The sequence below is a fragment of the Globicephala melas genome, chromosome 8 (genome assembly GCF_963455315.2).
Source record: "Globicephala melas chromosome 8, mGloMel1.2, whole genome shotgun sequence".
NCBI classification, from domain to species: domain Eukaryota; kingdom Metazoa; phylum Chordata; class Mammalia; order Artiodactyla; family Delphinidae; genus Globicephala; species Globicephala melas.
In genome coordinates this window covers 24,155,060-24,182,582 of record NC_083321.1, presented here as the reverse complement: position 1 = coordinate 24,182,582, position 27,523 = coordinate 24,155,060, and the positions used below count along the sequence as shown (strand labels likewise).

The 27,523-nt window shown below is 49.9% G+C and overlaps 1 protein-coding gene across 2 annotated transcripts in view; it reads right to left on the bottom strand.

The window, feature by feature from the left end:
* Positions 1–27,523, bottom strand: part of ABTB2 (ankyrin repeat and BTB domain containing 2) — a 181,988-nt gene that overhangs the window by 34,679 nt on the left and 119,786 nt on the right. For both annotated transcript variants that reach the window (XM_030864748.3, XM_030864749.3), the window contains exons 2-3: positions 14,269–14,415; positions 7,092–7,305 (exon numbers count right to left, since the gene is read on the bottom strand). In XM_030864748.3, coding sequence (XP_030720608.1) covers positions 7,092–7,305; positions 14,269–14,415 — 361 coding nt within the window. The remainder of the gene's footprint in view (positions 1–7,091; positions 7,306–14,268; positions 14,416–27,523) is intronic.

The window sequence follows — 27,523 nt, the reverse complement described above, 5'->3', positions numbered from 1 at the left end:
GCTGCTGAGCCTGCGCGTCCGGAGCCTGTGCTCCGCGACGGGAGAGGCCACAACAGTGAGAGGCCCGCGTACCGCAAAAAAAAAAAAAAAATGCTGGAGAGGGTGTGGAGAAAAGGGAACACTCTTGCACTGCTGGTGGGAATGTGAATTGGTACAGCCACTATCTGGAGAACAGTATGGAGGTTCCTTAAAAAACTACAAATAGAATTACCATATGACCCAGCAATCCCACTACTGGGCATATACCCTGAGAAAATCATAATTCAAAAAGAGTCATGTACCAAAATGTTCATTGCAGCTCTATTTACAATAGCCAGGAGATGGAAACAACCTAAGTGTCCATCGTCGGATGAATGGATAAAGAAGATGTGGCACATATATACAATGGAATATTACTCAGCCATAAAAAGAAACGAAATTGAGCTATTTGTAATGAGGTGGATGGACCTAGAGTCTGTCAAACAGAGTGAAGTAAGTCAGAAAGAGAAAGATAAATACCGTATGCTAACACATATATATGGAATTTAAGAAAAAAAAATGTCATGAAGAACCTAGGGGTAAGACAGGAATAAAGACACAGACCTACTAGAGAATGAACTTGAGGATATGGGGAGGGGGAAGGGTAAGCTGTGACAAAGCAAGAGAGTGGCATGGACATATACACACTACCAAACATAAAATAGATAGCTAGTGGGAAGCAGCCGCATAGCACAGGGAGATCAGCTCGGTGCTTTATGACCACCTAGAGGGGTGGGATAGGGAAGGTGGGAGGGAGGGAGACACAAGAGGGAAGAGATATGGGAACATATGTATATGTATAACTGACTCACTTTGTTATAAAGCAGAAACTAACACACCATTGTAAAGCAATTATACTCCAATAAAGATGTGAAAAAAAAAAAAGAAACATCAGCCTACGTCAATGAAGAAAGACTATTCTCGGCGCCAACCGTCACCTAAGCATGTTTATGACCATTTTAGTAATGGAGGGAGCAGGGGGCGGGGCTGGGGCATGACAGTCACCATTTATGAGTACTTTTAGGTGCCAGGCACTGAGTGTTTTACCGCATTATCTCATTTAACCCGAGTAGCATCTTATTATCTTCACTGTTTTACCGCTGAGGAAACTGAGGCTAGAAAGATGGGCTGATGTGTCCCACTGCTAGAAGGTAGCAGAGAGGGCACCTCCGGGATGACCCAAGAGGCTGCTGGAACCCTCTGACCCTTGGGCAGTACCTGAGGTCGTGGTATGGACTTCAGGTGGAGTGGGTAGGACCCCTACGGGCTGGGACCTTTGCCAGCTCCAGTTTTTCTGAGTTCTGTCCACGTCCTTGCAGGAACCCTCTCGGCCAGCATGACATGGATCAGGGCAGCCAAGAGATGGGCTAGACACCCAGCACCTTCTTCCGGGACCTCACCTGGAAAAGGGCTTTGATCTCAGAGCAAAAACAGCTCCATGGGAACTGGGGACTGATAGGTATCAAAGCAGCACTCTGGGCCACTCGTCTCTCCTGAACCTGCCCAGGGTGCAGGACCACGTACCAGACTGCTCCAGGGTGGATCCTGGTAGAAGTGCCTCTCCTCGCAGCAGCACGGGAAGGGCTTCCTAGCGCCTTCATTCTCAGAGTGGTCCAGGTGCTGAGAGGGGATGTATGGGGAAAGGGCAAGTGAAAATCAGCCAGTCAGAGAAACACTGAGCAGGCCAGCGGTCCCCAACCTGTTTGGCATCAGGGACCGGTTTCGTGGAAGACAATTTTTCCACAGATGGAGGTGGGGGGCGCGGGGCGGGGGATGGTTCAGGCGGTAATGCGAGCGATGGGAAGCGACAGGGAACGGCAGATGAAGCTTTGCTCACTTGCCCGCCACTCACCTCCTGCTGTGCGGCCAGGTTCCTAACAGGCCGCGGAGCGGTACCAGTCCGCAGCCTGGGGGTTGGGGACCCCTGTCCTAGGCTGCAAGCTCAGCCCTCCCCCTGTCTTGGCCCTGGAGGCCCCAGCTCCCCCGGGCATCGTTCTGGACCGTGTTTCCTTATTCTCACACTGCTCCTTTCTCTCTCCCCCAGGTCCCACACTCTCTCTTGCCACGTGGTCTCGGCATATGCTATTCCTTCTGCCTGATACTAATCATCGCAGTAGCTAATACTGAACACTTACTGTGTCCAGGTACCATTCTAAAAGTGCTACCTGCGTTAACTCATCAGCGCTCGCCTTACGGGTGGTTGTGAAGACTAAATGTTAGTTGTCCACAGAACCTGGGCTCTGGAGAGACTAAGTGACAGCTTGAAGGATCTAAAATAAGAGAGTGATAAGTCTGATCTCAAATGCGCGTCCTTGAATCGCAGTTTTCCCCTCAGATCGTGCTCTGCTGGCTGAGAAACAGAACACCAGATGTTTCCAGGTTCCATCCCAAGTCAGACGCTCTTCCTGGCTTAGTGTTCTGAACACCAGCAGGCCCCCAGCCCTCGGACCGAGCTTCCCTCCATGACGGGGCGCTGTGCAGGGCTGGGGAGAGGGAAGCAAGGGGGCCCGGGCTTGAAGTTAAGCAGCTGGGCTGGTTTGTGGAAAAGGAGCCCACCATCGTTTCCAGTATTCCCAGATATTCCTCAAGGATCTGGCTTCTCTGCTGCTGCTGGCAGCACCGTTCGGTGAGTCTGAGCACCCCAGCTCCCGAGGTTCTGAGGCAGAAAATCAGATCACCCTCTATCTCAGCCCCCTCTGCATCTCTAGCTGCATCTGTCTCCCTCCGTGTGCTCTGCGGGATGATGTTCTCCTCCAGCAATTTGCTGGCAAGCCGGCAGACCTCCCTCTGCTCCGGCATGTCTACACGGCCTTCCTCCCCACTTCCCCAAACCCCTCATTCCCAGGAGGACAATGTCCTCTGCCCAGATGCTATTTCAGCTACCCATCCCTCTGCCTCCAGGCATGACGAGCAAGGACCACATTTAGCCAGATGTGGCTGTCCATTCTCCTCCAGACCATGGGGGAAGAGGCTCCCCCCATCTCCCTGGGTAACCCTGGATCTCTGACAGCAAGTTCTTTCACTTTCTGAGCTCAGTCCTGGGTGATGACATGCCCTGCAGGGGGGCAGCTGTGACTAATCCTGTGTTTGAGATCCTGCTGGTGCCTGTGATGCAAAGCTGCCAGCAAGAAAGGGATCCTGGGAGGGTGCAGGGAGGCTCCAGCTGCGGGGCTCTCCCAGGACAGAGGAGAGGCAGGTGGGGCTGGAATGGCCCCAGAGAAAGTGGCCCCAAGGCCATCACCCACCCAGATTATCTCAGCGCTTTAGGACTGGCCTCAGCAGCTGGGTGGGGAAGCTGTAGCCTGGCATGGTGAAGGGCGAGGGCTTTCAGGCCAGAGAGACCTGATTCGAATCCTTGCCCAGATACTCAGCAGCTAGGTACCCCCCCGGCCCCGCGCCCTCGTCTGTAAAAGGCAGGTAATGCTAACACGCACCTTGCTGATTCGCTGTGGAGCACAAAAGAAACAAGTCGGGAGAGCTGCCCTTTAAAAGGAAAAGCTGGGTCTTTTCACATGTGGCATCTCACTCGCCCTCCCTGATGGGTCACTCAGCCCTGTTTAGCATATGAGGAGCCTGAGGCGTGGAGGGGCCTGTGCGGGAGGCTGGATCGGAGCCCAGGTCCCTGCTCGAAGCTGTGCTGCTGCCCGGCTCGCTGCAGAAGCACGTTCGACTGCCTTCTCGTGCCTCGCAAAGCTCCCCGCTGCTTCTACAACTCCCTTCTCCCTCCAAACCCAGAGCAGGAGGCCCTGGGGAGAACAGTCCTCACGGAGAGATACTGAGGCCCCACTGACCAGCGCAGACGCAGCTCACGGCGTAGCAGGATGAGCTTCACACAGAGGGTTGAAGGCATGTCCCGCCTGCCCTCTGTCAGCACACTTGTGGTCACACACAACCCACGTGGGAGGGAAGAAGGGTACTTTCTTCAAAGCGGAAATCTATAAGCACAGACTGGAGAGGCACCGTCAGTGGTGCCACGGGCCAAACCCAAGCCGCCAAACTGAGCTCCGGAGCCCAGGTAGGCGAGGCGGTGGAAGAGGTCCCTTAATCCCCACGGGCCCAGACATCCCCGAACCATCGAATCCCCAAGCGGAAAGCCTCCAGGCTACAAACCCACCATCATACCTGAAATCAGAGGTTCTGTCCAATTCTGCTTGGGGGACCTGACCCCCATGTCCCAGACATGGGACAGAGGGAGGAACTTCAAGGGAATGAAGTGGGGGAGGGGAGAGAAAGAGACAAACAGACATCCCCAGACTCACAAAAGCAAAGCTTTGTCACCCTGGAGCCCTAGCAAACGCCGGCTCCTTGGTGCACAGGAGAGAAGGGCTCTGCTGAGGGTATTGGAGTGGCAGTGCCTCGTGGGGACATGCGTCCCAGCTTGCAAAGGAAAGGCCAGCCAGGCTCTCGAAGTCCTGCAGGGCCTGCCCTGTCAGAGTGCATCCAAGCACGGCAGGACCCACCCTGCAGCCAGGAACCGGGTCACCAGAGAGCTGCCGGGCTGTCTGTCCCCCTGGGTATTTTTAAGGTGTCCTTTTAGTGCCCAAATCTGAATTTTTGGGATTCTTTTTTCCTGATGGTGGTTCCAATTTTCCACATGTCTGACACTCACTTGAAACGATTCACGGAAAAATGCTTTTGCAACCGACTTCTTCGTGCCACAGACTGTGTGGTTTGTAAAGAAGGAGACACCTAAACACGTCCTCATGTGTATGTTGTCACTCAAGCTCAGCCATCGCAATCACACACAGACAAGCAGCTCGTGTAGCACAGAAACCCTGATGTCATGTTTTAGAGCGTCAGGGGCTGGGAATTCCCCCCAGGAGGAAAGCCAGAGGGTGGCCACAAAGACATCCAAGGGGTTCTGGGCACAGCGTCCACAGAAGAGCAGCTCCCTGGCCAGCACCACAGCCAGTAGCCACGGTCGCAGCCGGAGGGCCAAGCAGCCCAGCCTGGGGCAGCAGGTCCCAGGAAGGTTCCTTGTCCTCCTTTCCCAGCCACCTTTGCTTGGGTGACCCAGACTCAGGCTCAGTCTAGCACCCTTGGGGACCTCACCACTAACGAGCAAACCTCCCCTCCCCATCCCCACCCCCTCCAGATGTTTTCTTGGCCCTCTCTCCCTCCCAGCCAGCTCTGGCAACCACAACAATTTCTCCACAAAGCAGAAACAGCTGGGGCGTAGAGCCTGTGCTCTGGCCCCATCTCCCTGCTGGATGCTTCCTTCAGGAAACCCGGGGCCTCCTCCTGCTGCCTTCTTGCTCCGTGTCAGGCCCCACCTGCATTCACTGTCCAGCTCCCCAAGAAATGAGACAATGATGGTCAAATAATGACACCGGTGATAATAACAGCAGTGGTAGCATTTACGGGGAACCTACTGTGTGTGTGGACTGGGCCACTATTGCTTCATGTCTCTCGTAATGACAGACGGTATGGTACAGAGGTTATGAGCAGAGTCTATGTGGCCTTGGCAAGTTACTGAATCTCTCTGTGCGTCCACTTACCCATCTGTAAAATGGGGCTGTGAAGAGCCCCTATTTCCTGGAAGTGTGTGCCCACATGTAAAGTGCTCAGCACGGTGCCTGGCACGTGGCAAAGGCCCTATAAACATCGCTGATCATCATCGAATACTTAAAACTGCTTCATTACTGCCCCCTGTTTATAGTTGAGGAAGCTGAGGCTCAGGGAGATTTGGAACCTTGCACAAAGGTCTCAAGGTTCATGAATGTCAGAGTAGCTGTGCGTGCCCAGGCCACCTGACTCCTGAGCCTCTGCATCCTCTGCTCCCAGCATTTGCCGTATGTCCACAGGATTGCCAGTGTTTTCACTACGGCTGTTTTTAAATGAGCTGGTGTGGGGATCTACCCTCGCATCTTGATCTTTTGTGACTGTGGAGGACCTGGAGAGGTGGGCCTGGCTGTGAGGACCACACCACTGAGACCCAATGCCTCCCGAAGACAATGGGCAGCGGGGGGGCTGGGAAAGCAGTGGCACTCTCTGGATCAAGGTCTCAGATCTCCCTCCTCTGTGACGGGGCACAGAGACCCTGGGCTGCTCTCCCCCTCTCCTGGGCCCTGCTGTGAGGTGGAATGTATGCACCCAGGGCTGCCTAAACTGAAGGCGAGTCTCTCCCACTCCCTGGACCTTCAATTACACAACCCTTGACCCCTGTCCATGAGTCGAGCTCGTGGACAGACCCTGCCTTGGGCGGACATGTGGTGGCCTCCAGGTGAAGCTCCTGTTAGCATATATTAGACAAATTATAAAAAAGCATCTCCTCTGGGCAGAAAATTGAAGAAAAGGTGGCCCTCTGAGTAGACCAATTAGAATGGGCACCCTGTCCTCAGGCTGACATGGCTCCATGTGTGTCCCCCACTCATGCCCCTCACTGCATCCCCTCGTGCAGTGTACAACCTGTATACCTGTCCTTAGCAGGCCCTTTCCCCAGTTGGGAAAGGGCTGGGACCCCGTGGACGGCACTAGACTGGGGGCCAGCAGGCCTGGACCCTGGGGCTATTTATCCACTAACCTGCTGGAGATCAAATAACCTGCCAGAGCCATGACGTTCCCATCTATAAAACGAGAGAACAGGGCAAAATGTGCCTAAGAATGATGATAACGGTGATATCATCATCATCAAAAGAGGTGACAGCCACCACTGATGGAGGGCCAGTTACCACCCAGACATTGTCCTAAGTGCTTTTTCTGAGAGCACTAGCTCGCTCGATTCTTACTGCCACCTTTCTAGGTAGGTGCGAATACCTCATTTTATAAAAGAGGCAACTGAATTTCCAAGAGCCCAGGTAGCAAATGCTAGAGCTGTGAGACAGAGGCCAAGGCCCACCTTCTGAGACTCAACGACCCCACCCTACAACAGCCCGGGGTGAACAAATCCTGCTGCACCCCAGGGACAGGCCTTCATCCGTCTGAATTCGCAGCCGTCGCCCGTGTCAGGCCGCCTCCTCACAGGCACACAGGCCGAGGCCAGGGCTCTTTTTCCACCTCATCGGTCACTCGGTCAGTCAACACACATTGGGTCGCACGGTCCACCAGGTGTGCAGCCCAAGGCAGATCCCTACCGTTCGTTGTTCAGGGCCATCCTCGGGGGGTCCAGGTTGGGGTTCTCCATGGACTCCATCTGTGGACACCGCAGGAAGTAGTAGAGCGTGTGGAGGGCGTCAGGGGACCAGGTGATGGGCTGGGGTGGCTGACGGGCCTGGCGGGCGGGGCTGGAGCCAGGACCCAGCGGGCGGCGCCCCTGCATGTGGTGCATGGCGCGGGAGACCAGGTCGCCTGGTGACGAGGGCAGGCGAGAGGGAGAGAAAAAGGAAAAGTCTGAGTTCACAGCCCACATTCTCCCAAGGATCCTGCTAGCTAGAGGAGCAGCTAAGCCGGCATGCCTAATTACTATTTACCCAGAAGCGGCAGGTGGAGGTGGAAACTGTCACCCAGACACATGATAGCAATTTAGATTCCCTTTCAATTCCAGTCCTGCCTTAACAGTTGAACGAAACGCTTCGTAGGGGCCCGGCCCCACCAGAACTTACGCTAATATGGTTTCTTTTCCAACAGCCCCACTCCCTCCATCACCCGATGGCCCTTCCCCCAGCTCTCACCACAGGAATCTCCCTGGGCTTCTTTTCCCAACCTCCAATTCCTGTGCTAGGCTGCGTGGTGATTCTCCCCCGTGCTGTCTGGTGCAAAGTCCAGGTACTTCTGCAGAAAAGGGACCTCCCTCTCCACGGCCTCAAGGAAAACCCCCACCACCATCCATTATGCTTATTATGTGCTGAGTGTTCAATTTTCTAGAAATAGAATTTAATCTGATCCTTACAAGGCTGGGGCCCGAGTAGGATCCCCATTTTGCAGACGAAGAAACTGAGGCTTATCCAGTAAGCAAACATTTACTGACACCATGCATTTCCCTGGTCACAGCGGTGCCGCGGTGCCCAGTAAACGGTAGAGTCTAGATCTGAACCCAGGCCTGTGTGACTCCAAAGTCCATGAACTGAACTGGGACCCAGGCCGTGGCCTGCGCTGATGAAGTCTGCAGGGTCCTCAGGTCCCCATATCCTGTGCTGTGTTTCTTCCCCAGTTGAGTCATTTCAATTCCCCACCAGCCCAGGACAGGAAACGTCCCATCATTGTGTGAGGCCACAATGCTGAGAAAGGATGGGTGAAATGGCCCCAGGCACCTGCGGGCCCCTCTTGCTAGGAAAAGTGGCGCCTTCCATTCTTCTCAGGCCTGAGAACTCAGGGGGGCGTCCCCTGTGGGTCAGCTTGCCCCTTACAGATAACCCCTTGGAGAGAAAGCCTCTGAATGAGGCTGAGCTCAAGGAGGGAGAAACATATGGCAGGTGAAGTGTTGTTCAACGTTCGACAGGACCAGTTCTTTCACTTATTCCGTGAACCTCCCCTACAGAGCCTCTGGGTCTGGGACTCTATACCATGTGTCCCCGGAGCCCTGCACAGCTTGTACGGCACAACGGGTGCTCGGCAAACACTTGGAGGATGAAAAAGTAGCCTTACACATTCATTTCATTTAAGATACAACTTCTGGTGGGGCCTGACTTGAGCTCGTTAGCTGCCAGGTTCTCCCATGACAGCCACAGCGGCAACGCTTGTTTCCAAGCAGGGACAATGACAGCCCTGGAATTGGAGATCTCCACTGGGAAAGAGCCCTCCATGCCACCCCCAGGTCCTCACTCCTCTCTACAAAGCGGACTCTGCTCATCCCGCAGTTGTAGCTCAGCTGCCTGGGTGCCTGCTGCCAGACCCCGGGGCCAGGAGGGCTGAGGGCACTGAGTTCCTGATGCCTGGTTCCCATCCCCCAAACTCTAATTTAATTGGTCTGGGGCAGGACCCAGGCGTCTGTATTTTGTAACAGTTCCCTCAGTGAATCTAACCTCCAGCCAGGTTTGAGAATCACCAGGTAAGTGGATGAGCACATAGATTCTGGATTAAGACTTGCCTGGCTTCCAATCAGGGCTCTGCTATTTCTATCCTGTGTGCTTTACGTAGTAAGTTACTTAACAAAGCCTTGGTTTCCTTATCTGTAAAATGGAAATAATCGTTTCTAACCTAAAAATCCTGAGGATTCAAATAAATAACAAACATAAAGCACTTAACATCATGCTTGGCACAGAGTAAGTGCCTGGTAAAGGTAAATATATCACCATTGTTGTTACTGTCTTTTGTTATTAATCCTCTATCCTACAGGCCACCTCGTGGTACTCTTCCTTCCGGGACCTCTGCCTGCAGTCAAGCACTGCCCCGCATTTCCCAGGACAGGAGGAGTCCAGCCCTGCCCTCGGGCTCCTGGGTAGTAGAAACTGGCATCAACAAGCCCAGGCCAAGCTGTCTCCCAGCAGCTAGTTGTAGAGCTAAGTTGGCTGCAATAAGTTGAAATCTGGCTCCCGTTTCTCCAGGTCTAAATGTCATAACTGTTGGCATGACCACAGGACCACAAGGAGGAGAATTCAAAGAGTCCCCGATAGCATCGAAGAAATCTTGTTGAAATATCATTTCAAAGACTCGACAAGGTAGAAGTCATTACCATTAATTACGTTTAAGATGGTTTCGTTGTTCCTGGTGTAGAACCCTTGGCAGCACATTTCCAGCCAGGATGCAGGCAAAAAAATCGAGGAAGGAATAGGAATACCTCCTAACAGCTCCCGAAAAGGGAAGCCAGGAACAGAGAGGCCTTCCGAAGGTTCGGGAAGCCATGAAGGCAGCAGAATGGTGGCTGGAGATGGAGTCCCCGGACACTTTGCTCCAGGCCCAGCTTCGGGCTTTGGTGTCTCTCAAAGACCAAAGAGACAGATGCCTGCAGACAACTCTGATCGGGTGTCTAAAAAACTTAAGCTGCGCTGCAAGTCCAGGTTACGGGCAAAGACAGCCACTTGTTTTGGATGTTCTCCCAGAGGGATTTTCCTCCCTGCCTCCTTCTATTTTCTAGGCTTCAAGATAGACATGAAAAGATAAGACAAAATCTCTAAAAAAAATCTCTTTACAGCCACCCCATAAGGGAGGCATTTCCATTTTACAGATGAGGACACAGGCTACACAAGTTAAGTGATTTGTCCAGTGGCGCAAGCAGGACTTGAACTGGGGTCCCTGTGTCCCAAACGCATGTTCTCGACCATTGCGACACTGCTGCTTGAAGTGTGGTCTGCAAACTGCGACAGGTCTGTGAACTGGGACAGGTGTGCAAACTGGTTACTGGTTCGGAAGTTCATTTCAGAAACTGAGAGTGAGCTTAAAAAAACTTCCAGAGCAATCCGACAGAGTGATTTTATGCCTACTTAATCGAATTAATAAAATAAAATGGCTTGCATCTTACCTGTGCTTTATTTCATATTTCTAAACGTTCCTTTTTATTGTATTTTATAAGTTTCAGTTTGCAACAAAGCTGGGGGGATACCATCCCTGACCTGCTACCACAGTGAGTTTCAGAAGCTGTGGCCCAACGGGGCTGTGCTCTTGGTTTGGTACAGCTGGGCACTCCTCAGAGCTGCTTCTGAGACATCCTTGTACCTGAGAATCAATTGACCCTAAGCTTGATGAGACCTCAGTCTGAAGTCCAGAAACACCCACAAGTATGGAGAAACAAGCCCTCCCTGCTTGTTAATCATGAGAGCCCTGAGCAGAGGTGCTACGGCTTCCCTCTGGTCTGTCCAACCTGCATCAGGAGCCATCGAATAAAAAGAGAGTGGGAGGACCTGGGATTCAGCACTGTCTCCAAAATGAGGCCCATACCATCTGGCTCCCTTTGAAAAGAAGTGTTTTGTTTATTTCTTATTCCCTTCCATTTACCTTCTCACAGGTAGAGAGGGACACAGGAAAATACAAGTGCCCGAGCTCCCTATGCAGATGGACCTGATACAAGAATGAGACTTCCTGACCTACCTGGCAGGCCGGTCCTGGCCAGGTGCAGGGAGAGAGCGGATGTTAAAGCCGGGCTAAACTCTAAGGTACGAGGTGCTCAGCGCCAAGTATCACTAGCTTCATTAAGCTCTTTAGTCTTGAAGAGAAAAACTGCAGTATCTGCTTCCACTTCACCTCCTCCCTCCTTCACAACGATTAGCAGAAACCCTGGTTTCAGAGCGAGGGAGCTCGGGCATCTCGGCGCATGACACAGCCTGCTTGGTTGTCGGTGAAAGATGCCCTGGGGATCCTTCTTCCCTTTGGTCTGAGGAGTGGCTGAGCCAGGATGGGGACCAATCCTAGGTGGGTTTTAGGAGGCAAAAACTGGACGATAGAGAACTTATTCTCTCTCTCTCACACACACACACACACACACACCAATACACAGCTCAGGTTCTGTTCTCATCACTAGCGATACGTACACCAGGGGATACAACAGAGAAAGTCTCCATTCTCATGAAGCGGAAGTTCTAATCACATGAGAAAGATGACCAACTATTCACAAGTAAATATATAATCAATGCCAAGTGTCCATTAGTGCCTTGAATAAACCAAAGCCATAAGATGGGAGACAGAGAACGAGGGTGGGACCCTTAACCTCTGCGGGGTGCTCAGGGAAGGCCTGTCTAGTAAGTGTTATTGGGCAGAGATTAAGAACGTGCCATATTTGGATAACTGGAGGAAAAGGTCATAGGCAGAGGAACAGCTAGTTCAAAGGCCCTGGGGTGGGAGGATCTTAGCCAGGAAGCCAGGAGGCCAGGAGGCCAGGATGGCTGGAGCACAGTCAACAAGAGAAGAACAGAAGACGAGGAAGGCAGATCATATGTCCAACCCTGGACTTCACTGAGTGTGCTGGGAAGCCGTGGGGGTAACTGAGAGGATATTGAACAGATGAGTGACATAATACAATTTGGGTTTTAAATATCCCTGGTTTGGCCCAAGTTGGTAGCCCTGGAAGTGGTGACAGGGGCAAACTTAAACTTGGGATAGTTTTAGAAGGTAGAACTGATTGGACTTGGTCCCTGGGCTGAATGGTAAGGACAAGCCCTTCCCCTGAGGGAAGTTTCTGAATGCTCGCCTTGTGCCTGACTGTGGATTGTAATGGGCACAGAGACCGCTACAACAAAAGGCTCTATGATAAAAGTCAAGATCAGATTCTGATCTTATGTATGTATGTATGTATGGCTACAATGGGTCTTCGTTGCTGCACACAGGCTTTCTCTAGCTGCAGCGAGCGAGGGCTACTCTTCGTTGCAGTGCGCGGGCTTCTCATTGTGGTGGCTTCTCTTGTTGCGGAGCACAGGCTCTAGGCGCACGGGCTTCAGTAGTTGTGGTGCACGGGCTCAATAGTTGTGGCTCGCGGGCTCTAGAGCACATGCTCAGTAGTTGTGGCACATGGGCTTAGTTGCTCTGCGGCATGTGGGATCTTCCTGGACCAGGGCTCGAACCCGTGTACCCTGTATTGGTAAGCGGATTCTTTTTTTTTTTAAATTTTACTTATTTATTTTTTTATTTTTGGCTGTGTTGGGTCTTCATTTCTCTGCGAGGGCTTTCTCTAGTTGCGGCGAGCGGGGGCCACTCTTCATCGCGGTGCGCAGGCCTCTGTTACGGCCTCTCTTGTTGCAGAGCACAAGCTCCAGACGCGCAGGCTCAGTAGTTGTGGCTCATGTGCCCAGCTGCTCCGCAGCATGTGGGATCTTCCCAGACCAGGGCTCGAACCCGTGTCCCCTGCATTGGCAGGCAGATTCTCAACCACTGCACCACCAGGGAAGCCCCTGGTAGGCGGATTCTTAACCACTGTGTCAGCAGTGAAGTCCCCAGATTCCGATCTTGACCTCAGCTGCCCTGAGATGCTGGTGGCTGGGCTGCTAGGCACGTCTATGAAGCCCATAGCCCTAAGTAATTTAGAGCTTTGCTAAAGTCAGACACAGCAGGAGTCAAGCCCCCTTTCTGATTCTTATTTGCAACCTGACTGGGGGAAAATGACTTTTCTTCTCTAAGCTTTGTTCCCTCATCAGGACTACCTTGCTGAGTCGTTCTGCACAGTAAATGAGATCATGTGATGAAGGCACTTCATACAGTGTCTTGCACATAGTAAGTGCTCACCTAATGTTCAAAATGCAAAACAAAATCAAGGTCTTCTCCAGTGGACTGAGGCCTAAGTGTGTCCCTCACTGTTCTCAGGCCAAGAGAGTTCACCAAACAGACTGCGCATAGCCCCAAAGACAGCCCACCGTCCAGGAGACATTCCTCAGGGGTGGGGATCAAGCCATACACCCAAGCCCACTTCCTGCAGGGTCCTCAAGAGGCAGGGGACCCAGGTGGCCATGCTGGAATGCCCCGAGGAGACAGAGAGCTCAAAGTCCTGCTTTCTGTCCCAGCCTTATTACCAATCTGCTCTGTGACCTTGAATCAGGCACCTTCACTTCCTGTCCTGGGAAGGGAAGGAAAGGGGTTGGGGGGGGGGAAGGGAGGAAGCTGTGTCCTAAAGAAACAGAACAGCCTGCCATTCACTATTCAGGGGCCAGAAACCTCAAAGAAATCACAAGTGGAAAAGGCTGGAGCAGAGTGAAACTCCATCTGTTTCCACACTGTGTGCTATAGGACCCTTGGCATGTGTCCCCGCCCTCCGCTGGGTGGTCTCATGACCCCGGGAGGAGCATGCAGTTTGATTTCTCAAATAGTTGGGATAATGAGAGGGAGAGATCGGGAGACATGGGGATCTCGTGCCTCCTAACACGATCTTCTGAAAGAGCTGCCGACTGTAATGACCTAGACCCAGGGGTTTCCCGCTGTGTCCCAGAGAGCCCTGAGGTCCTGGGGGATGCCCAGGGCACCGCAGGGCTGAGACCACTGGTCAGCTCCTCCTCCAGCCAGAGAAGCTCAGCTTTTTTCTTTCTTTTTCTGTGACCAGGTTTCGGGAGGTGCTTTCTTTCAAATACTGGTTGTAAATTCAGAGCCCTTGGGGCCAGGCAGGTAAAATAAATAAATGAGACAGGCCAGCTACGAGAGACCGAGGCACGTGGCAATGTAGGGAATGCCTTCTGTCGCCTTAGCTGCCACTCAGCTCCCCCTGATCGCTGCCATGCAGGAATGGGGCCCAGCAGTGCCAGATCGTCTGATTTCTCTAGAGAAACGAGAGATCCAAATTTGGATGTGATTAAATGCACGTGCCAACTAAAGCGCACATGTCTGTGGGCCACCAGTTTACAACCTCTGGCTTTCAGAGAAGGCAAGAAGCGTGAAGGAGAAGGAGGAAGCCAGGACCCAGGAGGTGGGCTCTTCCCCGCCTCTCCCTTGGAGCCAGCAGACCGTGGGTGCCCCACTTACTCAGCTCCGAGATGCTCCCCACACAGGTGGCCAGGAGGGACTGCTCCAGGGTCCGGAGCTCCAGCTGCGCGTAGGCATCGGCGCGCTCGTCGTGGCCCAGGGACCCGCCGTTGTAGGGACTGAAGTACGCAGGGAGGGAGAGGACACCTGTGGGGAAACATGGTGGACAGTGTCAATGAAAATAATCAATAAACAATCAATAGTAAGAATAGCAAAGAGTTTCATTTGAGCCAAACTGAGGACTAGCCCAGAAGCCCACTGTCTAGGTTACTCCGAGAAGCCTCTCTGGAGAAGCAGCGTTTTCAGCACAGTTTTATATCTTGTCAGAACAAAGAATATTAAACAAGTCTGGGTTACATTTCTTCAAGGTTAGAAAAAAAAAAAAAGAACAGACCAGCACGTACATAGCAAGTCGGTATGCCTTAGCACCTGGGAAGGGAGTCTTTTATTTTTTTTTAACATCTTTATTGGAGTATAATTGCTTTACAATGGTGTGTTAGTTTCTGCTTTACAACAAAGTGTGGGAAGGGAGTCTTATCATCCAAAGAGGACCAGCATTGGCATCCCAGGAAGAGGGGCATTTAATCTTTATTTTTAACCTAGACGTTATTTACTTCTGGTCAATGTGCCCTTTTCTTTAATAATTAAAGCCGACGTACAATGTATGTTTGATAGGCCACAAACAGGCTATTTTAGTTAGCATAAAACTCAAGTTAACTCATGTATAAGCCAGAATGACTTCCCTATATGTCAATATGTGAAAATGTCTTTTATCAACAAGTCACCTGAGGATGGAAGCAAAGCTCAAAGGCCACAGCTCTGCTCCCTGTCTGGTCGAGTGCGGGTGGTGGGCAAATTGCAAGGCTCCACTTAGGACAGCTGACTTTTCACTGTGGACGGTGCTGCAAGAACCAGGATGAGGGCGGCCCACCTGTAGACGTGGTTTAAAGCAAGCGGAGACCATCCTTTCTTGGAGCTGCACGAGGAACTGGCCTCCAGAGGCTGGTGGGCCATATACGCATTCATTCATTCCTTCCCTGCTTCACTTGCTGAATATCCAAAGTGCCTCACTCGGCCCAGGGATTCTGCTGCCTTTAGGATTCCGGGGTGACAAAGAGACCTGGCTTTGTCTTCACGGAGCTCAGTGGATGGGGCGTCAGATGTAAACTGTTCACCCTGCCCACCCAAAGGGCGGCATCGCCCTTGGAGTCCTCCCACTTCTTCATGCTGCCCCCCCTTCCTTCTTCAAGCCAAGAATAGGACCAGGAGAAATCACAGAGAAAAGGATGCTGCTTTCCCCACTCCAGGAAGGGGACTCATCCAGCCACTGGCCAAGGCCAATTAGCGTTTTTCATTAGCACTTCAACAATAGAGGAGCAGAGCTGTCAGAATCAATCCCAGGGGGTGACAGCCTGTAAATTTCTCCAACTCACTGTGTGGCTTCTTAGAAAGCACCAGAAAAGCAAAATCAGACTGGCTTAAAATTACATGTTGGTTCTTAAGAGCATGTGGCCACAAAGATTCCCAATTTTTGGTAACTGCCTCTTCTTCGATCAAGGCTTCTTTGTCCAACCCCCTTGAACTTTTTTTTTTTTGAAAGCAAAATACCCACAGGAATTTATTTTAGTCACTTTTGGGAAAATCTCTTAAAATTCCTTGAGATAACAGAAGAGCCCCTGGGATGTGGCCAAATCCAGCCTAGACTTCCCTATCCTGTACCCAGAAACGTCACAAGGATGACAACAGCCATAGGTCCTGCAGCAGAGAGGTTAACACAGGGCCTTGGAGCCGGAACATTTGGGCTCATGATTCTAGCTCTGTCACTTAAACCAGCGGTGTTACCTTGGGCAAGTTACTTCACTTCTCTGTGCCTCAGACTCCTCATGTGTTAACTAGAGGTAACAAAAGTTACCTAGCTCACGGTGTGGCCGTGAGTTGCCAGATGTCCACGTGTGGACTGCTGTGTGGCTCAGAGTAAGTGCTCTTGCTATTATTTTTCCTATGTGCTGGGAACGCAGGCTTTAGGCACACTGTCTCATTTATTCTTTCAACAAGGTGGGCACTGCTGTCTCCATTTTAGATAATGTGCAGAGAGTTTGAATAACTTGCTCTACCAAGTGGCAGAGCTAGGATTCAAATCCAGATCTGGCTGGCTCTAGAATGTACACGCTTCCCCTCTCTGTAAGCCCAGATTCAATGAACACACCACCAAGCTCACCTACGGCTGTCCCGATTCAGTGTTATTCCTGCTTGGTTCACCCATGGAAGCCCCAGTGCTGGGCCTCGTGTGCTCTTTTATGGGGCAAACGCACATGGCAGCCTTCCTCCTGCCCAGATCCCGGCAGCGTTCTTTGGCCACGCTCTATGTTCGGCTGCCGGTCAGCCCTGCCCTCCTAGCCTGCCCCTCCCCTGGCCCAGCCTCCCTGCCCTCCCCAGCACTGCCTCACTGCCCTGCTGCGTGGCTGGGACCGGCTGCTCTGAATCTCCCTCCGACTCCTCCAGGATGGCAGCGGCAACGGACTCCCGATCTGGGCGCTGGTTCGGCAAAGCAGGGCATCAAAGCACTTCCTCAAAGCTCTGTTTCCAGTGGAAGGAGGAGGGCATGACTAGGTTCCCCCTGCCCCCAGCCCTGTCCCCAAAGCAGAACCTCTCCCTGACAGCTGAGGACCCAAACGCATGAGGAAGATTTGGCTCTGAGCATTAAAACAAGTAGTGAAACAAAAGACCACCCTCCCATCCCCACCCGGAACTACAAGCTCAAACCCATGGGCAGCCCAAATGTTTGGGAGGGGCTTCTACGCATCCACGGGTCTAACCCAGGCCCTGCTCTTCCTCTTCTCTTCATTATTAATCCACAGGAACAACGCTGGGGACGTGTGGACCAAATTTACAGAGCTTAGGGCAAGGGAATAGGAAATTCAGCTGATTTGTCAAAGGATTCCCAGAGAGAAATATTATGTCAATGGATCTAGTAACAAGGGCTTGCAGCTCCATTAATAATAGTCCCCATTTTCCCAGTCATCGCCCACCCAAAGGGGTTTTCATTTAATACCGTGGCAAAAGTAATTCTGAGCCTATTATTACTAATAGTAATTGATAGCATCACAGCTTTTGCATAGTATCTTTTGCTTTTAAGGGACTTCGAACACCGAGGAGTACATAATTTATTCTTCCAGCAAGGGAGGTAGGGAGGTCATTATCAGTAATAGCCACTGATGACATTTTCTTTCTTTTTCTTTTGCGGTACGCGGGCCTCTCACTGTTGTGGCCTCTCCCGTTGCGGAGCACAGGCTCCGGACGCGCAGGCTCAGCGGCCATGGCTCACGGGCACAGCCGCTCTGCGGCATGTGGGATCTTCCCGGATCGGGGCACGAACCCGTGTCCCCTGCATCGGCAGGCGGACTCCCAACCACTGCGCCACCAGGGAAGCCCCACTGCTGACTTTTAAAGAGTGCTCACTATGTGTCAAGACTGTGATAACTTTATATGCATGGTCACGTGCAATTCCCAAGGCTTCATGAAGTACTGTTTGCACCCATCTTATAGATGAGAAAACCAAGGGCCCCGCCCCCAAAGTTAAGTGACTTGCCCAAGGTTACTGAGGGTCTGAAACTGAACTGGGGCTAGAATCTCAACCTCTTGATTCTCAAGCTGTTGAAATGAAATGACGTCCTAACTTTGCCCCCCTTGTCTTTAGTTAAAGAGCACAAGGATATTTGAGAGAAAAGGGGTTCTGTTCTGTTTGCGCCTGGGGTCTGATAGGAGGAAATATAAAGAAAGACCCAGAAATACAACTTTCTTTTAATGTGCCTGCAGGCACTGCCTGCTAAGGAACCCTGGAGGCCTCACGTAAAGCTCTTGCAGACTGAAGGCCATCTGTCTTATTCCCTCTGATATTTCCAGAATGTAGTTCCACAGGCTGCCTTCTGAATCTGCCCCCTTAAGAAAGCCTTTTTTGGGGCCTCCCTGGTGGTGCAGTGGTTGGAAGTCCGCCTGCCGATGCAGGGGACACAGGTTCGTGCCCCGGTCCGGGAAGATCCCACATGCTGCAGAGCGGCTGGGCCCGTGAGCCATGGCCGCTGAGCCTGCGCGTCCGGAGCCTGTGCTCCGCAATGGGAGAGGCCACAACAGTGAGAGGCCCGCGTACAGCACAAAAAAAAAAAAAAGAAAGCCTTTTTTGGACTTCCCTGGTGGCGCAGTGGTTAAGAATCCACCAGCCAATGCAGGGGACATGGGTTTGAGCCCTGGTCTGGGAAGATCCCACAGGCCGCGAAGCAACTAAGCCCGTGCGCCACAACTGCTGAGCCTGCGCTCTAGAGCCCGCGAGCCACAACTACTGAGCCCGTGCGCCACAACTACCGAAGCCCACGCGCCTAGAGCCTGTGCTCCAGAACAAGAGAAGCCACTGCAATGAGAAGCCCGCACACTGCAACGGAGACCCAACGTAGCTAAAAATAAATAAATAAATTTTATTTTTTTTAAAAAAAGAAAGCCTTTTTAAAATGTCAGTGTGAAATTCTTCTCTCTCCCACGTAAGCCTGCTCCTCAGCCATTCTCACTGGAGATGGAAAACACTTGCCTTAAGTTCTCTCAACACTTTAGTGCCTTCTTTGCCCCACAGAAATTCCTGGCTTTAGGGGATGGGCCCAGGGCAAGGTCATTCGGAAAAAGGGACTTCCAAAAAAAAAAAAACAAAACAAAAGAAAAGCAACCCCCCCCCCCGCCCTCTGTTTACTAAAATCCTTAGGAAAAAAATCTGTTTATTTCAGTCATGACGGAAAAAAAAGCATGCTGGAATGAAACCTGTAACCCTTTATTAATTAATAAGGACACCTCAAATCGATCCCTGCTGAACTCTGTAAAAGTTACAAAGAAAACCCACGTGCGTCACTCAGATCGTTGCTGTGAAATGAACTCCCGAGTGTGAGGCAGGGAAGCAGTAGGCATGACCCAGGTACCCTGTGTCTCCCTTGTCTACAAAATCAGCATTTCTGTGGACACAAGGTTCCGCCCCAGTGTGCTCTGACTGTAGGTGAAGCCTCCACATTTCTCAGTCTGAACACAGAACCACAATCTTCGGTCGCTCAATTGTTTTCAAGCAGGTTGCCCAACCTTGAATCTCGGAACTCATTACCTCATTCCCCAAAGCTTCCGGTCCCTTCTCTGAGCACAGCACCACGTCCACCCAGTTGCCCAAGAACACATCCGGTGAGTCATCCTTATCAACTCTCTTCCTCCTCCCCCCACACATCCAATCAACCACCAAACCTTGCTGCTCTCATCACCTTCCTATCTCAAAAGTCCAGTCACTGCCGGTTCAGGCTACCATCTTCCCTCACTGGATACTGCAATAGCCCCTCCCCGTCTCCTCCCTCCGTCTCACCCCATCCCTGACAATCCCTTACTCTGGTCACGCACTCTTATTTACTCTGGCTTTAAACTCTTCAATGACTGCCCACTGCCCTCACAAAGAGGTTCAAACACCTTTCTACAGATAAGAATAGATAATATTCTTCTTTCTTTCTATGATACTTAGAGATGAAAATAATTCTGCCAGTAAATAGGGAAATTCCCAGCACCTCTCAAGAAATCAGCAGTTAAGAAGCCTACACACTGAAGAAAAGGGAACACTCCTGCACTGTTGGTGGGAGTATAAATTGATACAGCCACTATGGAAAACAGTATGGAGGTTCCTTAAAAACTGAAAACAGAACTACCATATGACCCAGCAATCCCACTACTGGGCATATGCCCTGAGAAAACCATATTTCAAAAAAAGTCATGTACCACAATGTTCATTGCAGCACTATTTACAATAGCCAGGACATAGAAGCAACCTAAGTGTCCATCAACAGATGAATGGATAAAGAAGATGTGGCACCTATATATAATGGAATATTACTCAGCCATAAAAAGAAACGAAATTGAGTTATTTGTAGTGAGGTGGATGGACCTAGAATCTGTCATACAGAGTGAAGTCAGAAAGAGAAAAACAAATGCCGTATGCTAACACATATATACGGCATCTAAAAAAAAAAAAAGGTTCTAAGGAACCTAGGGGCAGGACAGGAATAAAGATGCAGACATAGAGAGTGGACTTAAGGACACGGGGAGGGGGAAGGGTAAGCTGGGAGTAAGTGAGAGAGTGGCATGGACATATATACACTACCAAATGTAAAATAGATAGCTAGTGGGAAGCAGCTGCATGGCACAGGGAGATCAGCTCGGTGCTTTGTGACCACCTAGAGGGGTGGGATAGGGAGGGTGGGAGGGAATATGGGGATATATGTATATATATAGCTGATCCACTTTGTTATACAGCAGAAACTAACACAACAATGTAAAGCACTTATACTGCAATAAAGATGTTTTTTTAAAAAAAATAAATAAATAGGAAACAAAACAAAACAAAACAAAAAAAGAAGCCTATGCACACCTGATCCTGGTTTCTGCGGGCTGTTTTCCGAGTTTGGTCACTTGGCTCTGCTCCAGCCCCGGGCTCCTTCCCAGGTGATTCTCCACCAGTGCCCAGAGAGGGCGCCATTGAGTCAGCTGGGAAACCCAGTGCACAGAAGACTGGGAGTCCCGCCTTCTTGCTGGCTGCCAAGCAGGAATTCGACCTGGGTTTCAGCTGGCAGAGGTTGCCGGCTCCTCCAAGCAAGCAAGTAACAAGCCAGAAGCCAATGGACTGCACACTGGGTTGACAAACCAGATTTTCAGTGCTAAGGTTTTTCAGAAGCAGGGCTCAGCCCAAAGGCCAAGTCGATGGGGATTTCATTCTCTTCTCTGTAAGACACAGGGGTCAACTGGGTGGCCGCTCAAGTCTGCTCCAGCACTGGGATCTTGCACTCCAACTGGCCCTTCTGTGGATCTAGCATTAAAGTGCACCCCTTAAAACCTTTCCCCCCACTTTCATTCCACTATTTAATTTCTGAATTGTGGAAACAAATAGGCCCTGTTAGCATTATTTCCTGTGATTTAATTTCCCCCAAGTTATAACAACAGCCCCCCAACAGACACAATACACACAAAATTGTAAACGTAAAGATGTCCTTTTTTTGTGAAAACTGGGTAGATTTACAGTTCAGTTTTTCTAACCAGTCATCGAAAGGCCATCAAGACTGTAACGTAACTGTACCCCCAACCTGACAACCCATTCCCATTCCCAGGGCTCTCCACAGATTTGCAAATGTTCTTTTCAGGGCGCTGTGACTACAGTGGGCCCAGCGACCTGTGCAATGCTACGTGCCTAGCATCTTCTCCCGCCCCTGCCCCCCGACACGCCCCACCAGACTCACTAGCCCCCCAGCTCAGGGAAGCTCATTTGTGAAGACAGCAAAGGCCACTGCCTGTCGCCTGTTTCTTTAAAATGAAACCCGGCATGCAGAGGATTACTCTTTTACTGCCCTTGAGAGGAAACTTGGCAGGGCGGCTTCTGCCACTTTTCTTAGGAGCTGGAAGCTTGGGTGGGGTTCAATCCATAAGCTTCTGAAAATAAAAATTATATTGCCCCACTGAACAGTTTCCAAAGAGCCCACATAATCCAATCCTTTTTATTTTTTTTAAAGTGTTTCCATTCTCTGATCTGTAATTTTATATATAGTACGTTTCATGCTCGGTTGTTGCGTATTAGTCATACTGAAACAAAGTGCTGAAGAGTTAAAGCTGGAATATTTTCCAGAGAGACCCAAATGGAGTATAAGGACAGTTGGTTCTTAAAAAAACCCACTTCACTGAATGGTATTTCTCCTGATATTCGAAGTCCAACGACATTGGGGGATGGGTGTTGAAGCAAGGGGAAGATGAAGGAAATAAGGAGGAAAACCTAGAAGTGGAATGAAATCTGCTTGACTTGATGAATCATCAATCATCCCTGTAAAAATGATTCATCAAGAGTAATTGAAAGCTCATGTAATTCTCAGCCAGAACCCACCTAAAGATGAGACCGCCATACTGTGAGGCCCAAGAATTCAAGTGAGGGGCAAAGGTTGGGAGACAGGAAGAGAGAAGAGTTGGGGTCTAAACTGAGTTTGGGAAGCAGGTTTTAACCACGGGTTAGTAATGAACGGAGATGGGCGACCCCATACCGAGTAGTACTCTATGCCATGAGTGGGATGAACCAGTATTTGAACCCACATGAAGACCCCACCAGTGGTCTCATTACAATTAGCTAGTACTGTTACTAACCCCATTTACCAATGAGGGACACTGAGGTTTAAATGGGCTGGGTCACTTGGTGAAGGTCACAGAGCTAGAAAATGGCCGAGGTGGGATTCAGACCCAGCCCGTCCATCCCGGGAGTCCACACTGCCTCTCACATGGGGCTCTGCCCATTCAAGCCCAGGGACAGAAGCCTTCCGCCACCACTCACCAGTCCAATTAGCACTGCCCGTTCCCCTTCTTCTTCAAGGTCAGGAAATTAAAAGCAGGCATAATCATGCTCTGGTTGACACCTCACTCTAAGTTATCAGAACTCTACGGGCTGAGGGTGGTCTTCCCGTTAAGAGAGACCCAGAGGGCCAGGAGCTTACCATTAAACTGTGAAATAAAAATGCACATTTATGACTGCCCAGGGAGCCAGGGGCCAGAGAACCCAGGGCTAGCGAGATCAAAGGCTGTTGGAGTACAACACGCCTGTTGCCAGCGTCCCCAATTCTCTTAAAAAAAATATACGGTAAAAATATAAGGTCAACACTGGGCTGCATTCATCTCTCTCTGGAGTCCTTGACAGTCTTGGGCCTTCTGGCAGCAGGGTGGGGGGATCCTGCTTGGGGAGCTGGCCTTGGGCTGCCTCTTTTCCCTCCAGTTGGTAGCAGCACCTCTGACCTCAGGGCTGGCTCAGTCAGTTCTCAGAGGGGCTCTAAGCAGGGTGAGAGTTTAGATGGGGAGAGGGGCCACCATAAAATAATAGCCCAACAAAGCAGTGCGGGTGAGCCCAGAAAGTCTGCTAGGAATGTTGGCTCACTGGCATTTTGGTGATTTGTTTAATTAAGGTTCATATCATGTTTAATTAAGGTTCATATCAGAGACCCGCAGGATGAATATGCCCATAAAAGAACTAGTAGAGATCATGGACTGCTGCTTAATTCTTTTGAAGTGAGAAAAGCCCTAGCGAAATGCAGCCTGTTCATTGCCATTTCCCCACCTTGCAAGAGAATGAAATAAAGCCACAGTAACTAAGTAGATCAATTTCAGGAAATTAAACCTAAAGGTGAACTCTGGAAAACCCAGCAACTGTCACAACATCGGGGGGTATGGAGCGGAGAACTCACACGCGGACCACTGAGATTTTTCCTGTGGAAAAAGATCTCTGTTGTGTTTGGAATACTTTTTAAGAGATTCTGGGTGGCCTCGCTCCAAAGTATTGATGTAACACATCAAGAACTTGAGCGACCCAGGAAGCATGAGTCTTGGAACTGCCACCTCTTAAAAAAAAAAAAATCCATCCCATGACCATGGTCCTTTGTCAAATGCTGTCCTTGACCCATGGTGGCTGAGCATGCCAATTCCTGTGAGCCAAGGACAACATCCAGCCACTTTTGTACAAAGGCAACAACACATTTAAAACATAAACATACACAGTCATCACCCTAAAACATCAGCCCTTCCCCCAACCCATGCACACAACCACCAAGTGGTTGAGAGTGGTTCTCTCTGTGCTAGGGCTATAAGAATGTTTTGAACTACTATGCTTTTTAAACTTTTTACAAATATGATTTATTGGTGGTGTAAAAAGTGATTGTTATAAGAGAAACAGGGGACGTGGTGGGGGAGATGTACTCAGAGAGAGAAGAAGGTGATAGAATGTTTCTTCTGAGCATAGGAATAGCCATAATTTCAAATATGTTAGAAAGTTAGTTAACTGAAATTAAATTTTTATATAGGAAAACAAGAGAACGTTTAAAAAAATTACTATGATCTAATTACCTATAAAGAGCCCAGAATGGAGGTCATCTAACATAAAAGATAGTTATTTCTGCACGGGAGAACTTTAGATGATTTTTTTCTCCATTATTCTTCATGCTTTTTTTTCTACTGATTAACTAATGAACATATATATTTTAATAAAAACAAAACCATTGTTACAACTGTTGTGAGCTCATGGAGGAAAAAAAGTAAATAGAAGGAAAACTTGGTTGTTTTATATAAAAATTTTAAAAAAAAAGGTAAGGGAAAGAAACTCAGACAGAAACTGTTCTATATTCCTAAGCAGGAGGTGAGATTTTGTCTGCAACTCTCATTCCAAGAATCGGCCTGAGAGCCAGCCCCTTCACCTGGCCAGATGGTAGGGACTCTGGGCCACTCAGAGGCCACTCAGGGGCACTTCCTCTGGTCCAGCCATGTACCCACTGGGCTGAGCCTGTGTGATCATGATGCAGCCACGTGGCAGTCTGGACCGCCAGTACTCTCTGTCGGTACGGGCTGCCACTTGCTGGGACTGAGGACAGGGAGAGCTGGGGGACATCCTCATGCTGTACCAAGTGTGAAAAGAGAGGCTTGCCACTACCAGTGCTGCTGGGGGTGGGGTGGGAGGTACCGGCGGGCCCGGGAATGGGAGAGAAGGCAAAGCACGTCCCGGGAGTGATCCCGGAGCTACTTCTCCAGTGAGAGCAGTGCTGCCTGCAAGTAAAAGAGGGGAGTGGGAGAAGCCTCCAAGTGTCAACTCAGAGGAAGGAGAGGGATAAATGAGCCCGAGCACCCGTAATACACACAAGTCATTCCTTAGGGGTTAAAAAAAAAAGAGGCAAATGTCACAAGGTCTAGGGCAGATGGCCAAGATATTTATTAATAGAACATGAATGCATCATTAGTCAGAAATGTACTGTGCTAGAGTCCTTCTAACAAATATAACCTGCTTCAGTCGGCTTTGGTTCCCATTCCAAATGACGCTATTAGACCCTCCAGATGATTTAAGAGCATGAATCAGAGGGAAGAAGGTTCAAAACTCAGCTATGAATCTTATTAGCTATGTGACTTTGGACTAGTTAATTAACCTCTCTGAGCCTCAATTTGTTCATCTGTCTAATATGCCTAATAATAGCTCCGAATTCACTGATTATTTGAGAATTAAAAGAAGTTAAGTAAGTAAGCATTTAGTAAAATGCCTGACACATAGTAAGCATGTAATAAATGGTAATATCTTATAAATGGCCTCACGGATTCCCAGGGCCAATAGCTTTGGGATAAAGCCATCAGATACCATATAAAAGTATTTCTATTCGACAGAAGTGATGGACCCTAGGCCAACCAATCCCATTATTTTCCTAAAGGCCTCTGCTGATACAGAATCATGCTTATATTCACCACGGATGGATCATTTCTTCTGCATTCCTCCACTAATTTCTTCAACAACTGTTTACTGATGACCTAATAATCTGCTAAAAGTGGCTATGCTCTGGGGGTAGAAAAGTGAACAGGCCACAGTCTCTACCCTCTTGATGTTTGCCGTCTAGTGAAGGAGGGCAGACAGTATACCAGCCAAGTCCATAATGAAAAGGGCTACATGGAGTCGGATCAAAGAGCCCAGAGGAGGGTCTCTAAGCAGACTACGTAGGCCTAGTAGTCAAGGAAGGCTTCCTGAAGGAAGAGACATAGAGTAGATATCAGTCTAGTGAAGGGGTTGGATGGGTCTTCCAAGCAGAGGGAGGGCCTGTATAGGGAGGTTCTGGGGCAGCGATAGGTGGGGAGGGGCCCCCTGAGACTTGTCATGAAGCTGTGTTTGTAGAGCCAGCACATTATTCATACTTAGACTATGTGTTTATTTGGGGCAGCCTGGGAGGTGGCTAATGGAGATCACTGCCCTCTCTCCACCCACCCTTGGAGCCACTACGAAGCCGGGATCGGTGAACTTTTTCCGCAAAGGGTCAGAGTAAGTATTTTTGGCTTTGCGGGTCTGTCACAACTACTCAACTCTGCCGGCGTAATGTGCATATACATAAACAGATGGGTACAGATTTGTGTTTTATATCACCTTCACATGTCACAAACTAGTCTTCTTTTAGTACTTTTTCAACCATTTAAAAATGTAAAACTAATTTTTAGCTTGTAGGCCATACGAAAACAGGTGTCAGGTGGGATTTGGCCCCAGGGCCATGCTTGCTGACCCCTGTACTAATCCAGAGCCCCTCAGAGGGATGGAGAGGGGTAGCTCGGAGTGATGGGTGAGTGTGACAGGCCTCCGCGGGACAGACCAGGGTGGATGGCACGAGTCACAGGAGTCTAAGGGGCTGAGACTCTGTCCTGAGAGCAGTGAGGACTCATTGAAGGGGTTTAAGCAATTGAATGACAGGGTCATACGCACATTCAGACAGATAAATCCGGTAGCTGTATGGGAAAGGGATGGGAGAGGAGATTAGAGATTAGAGAGCCCCACTGCTGGCTGAAGACATCTTCTTTGCCAAGGAATTCATAGTCTAAAAACCCACCTGGGCCACTGCTTGGGCTCTTATTTCAATAAAGCTGCTCATTCCTTTTAGCTTTTGCATTAAGCACTTAAACGTCAAAGTCGGAGGTAGCAGATTACATTTTTCGGAACTAAAATTCATTAAGGGATCATTTTTAAGACCAAATAAATGAAAACCATGTCTGACTACTTTTAAAATTGGTGATATTCCCGGATCAACTTAAAGCAGTTAGCAAATTTCAATCTCAATCTTCATGGCTCCAGCAAATTTCAATCTCAATCTTTATGGCTCCAAAAGGCAATTCACAGAGAATGGGAGAATTCAACATGTGCCTTGAAATCTGGGCTGAAAAAATCCCCCCAATGCTAAGTATGTTGGGGACACCAGAGCCCAGAGTTTAAGTCACTCCCTTCATAACTCATATACGGCAAATATGGACATATCCATGTACCACCCCGTCCCCATTCCCCTGCACAGAAAGGGTTGTTTGCAGACAGTTAAATTCTATGGACAGAGAACACATTCTCTAAGGCCATGGGACCTTCTGTCCCAAGGTTGACTGATGGCTTCCAATATGGAAGAAGTATCCAAGTAGGCTCGGGGAATTTTAGCACTGTGTTATTCTTGTCACTCATTCACTTACTCAAATATTCATCACAGACTTATTAATCACACTGAGCTTGGTGCTAGGAATACAGAGGTAAGATCCAGTTTCCTGGCTCTAGAGGACAGGAAAAATATGTAGACAGATAATTAAAAGGTACCATAATATGGGCTTCCCTGGTGGCGCAGTGGTTGAGAGTCTGCCTGCTAATGCAGGGGACAGGGGTTCGAGCCCTGGTCTGGGAGGA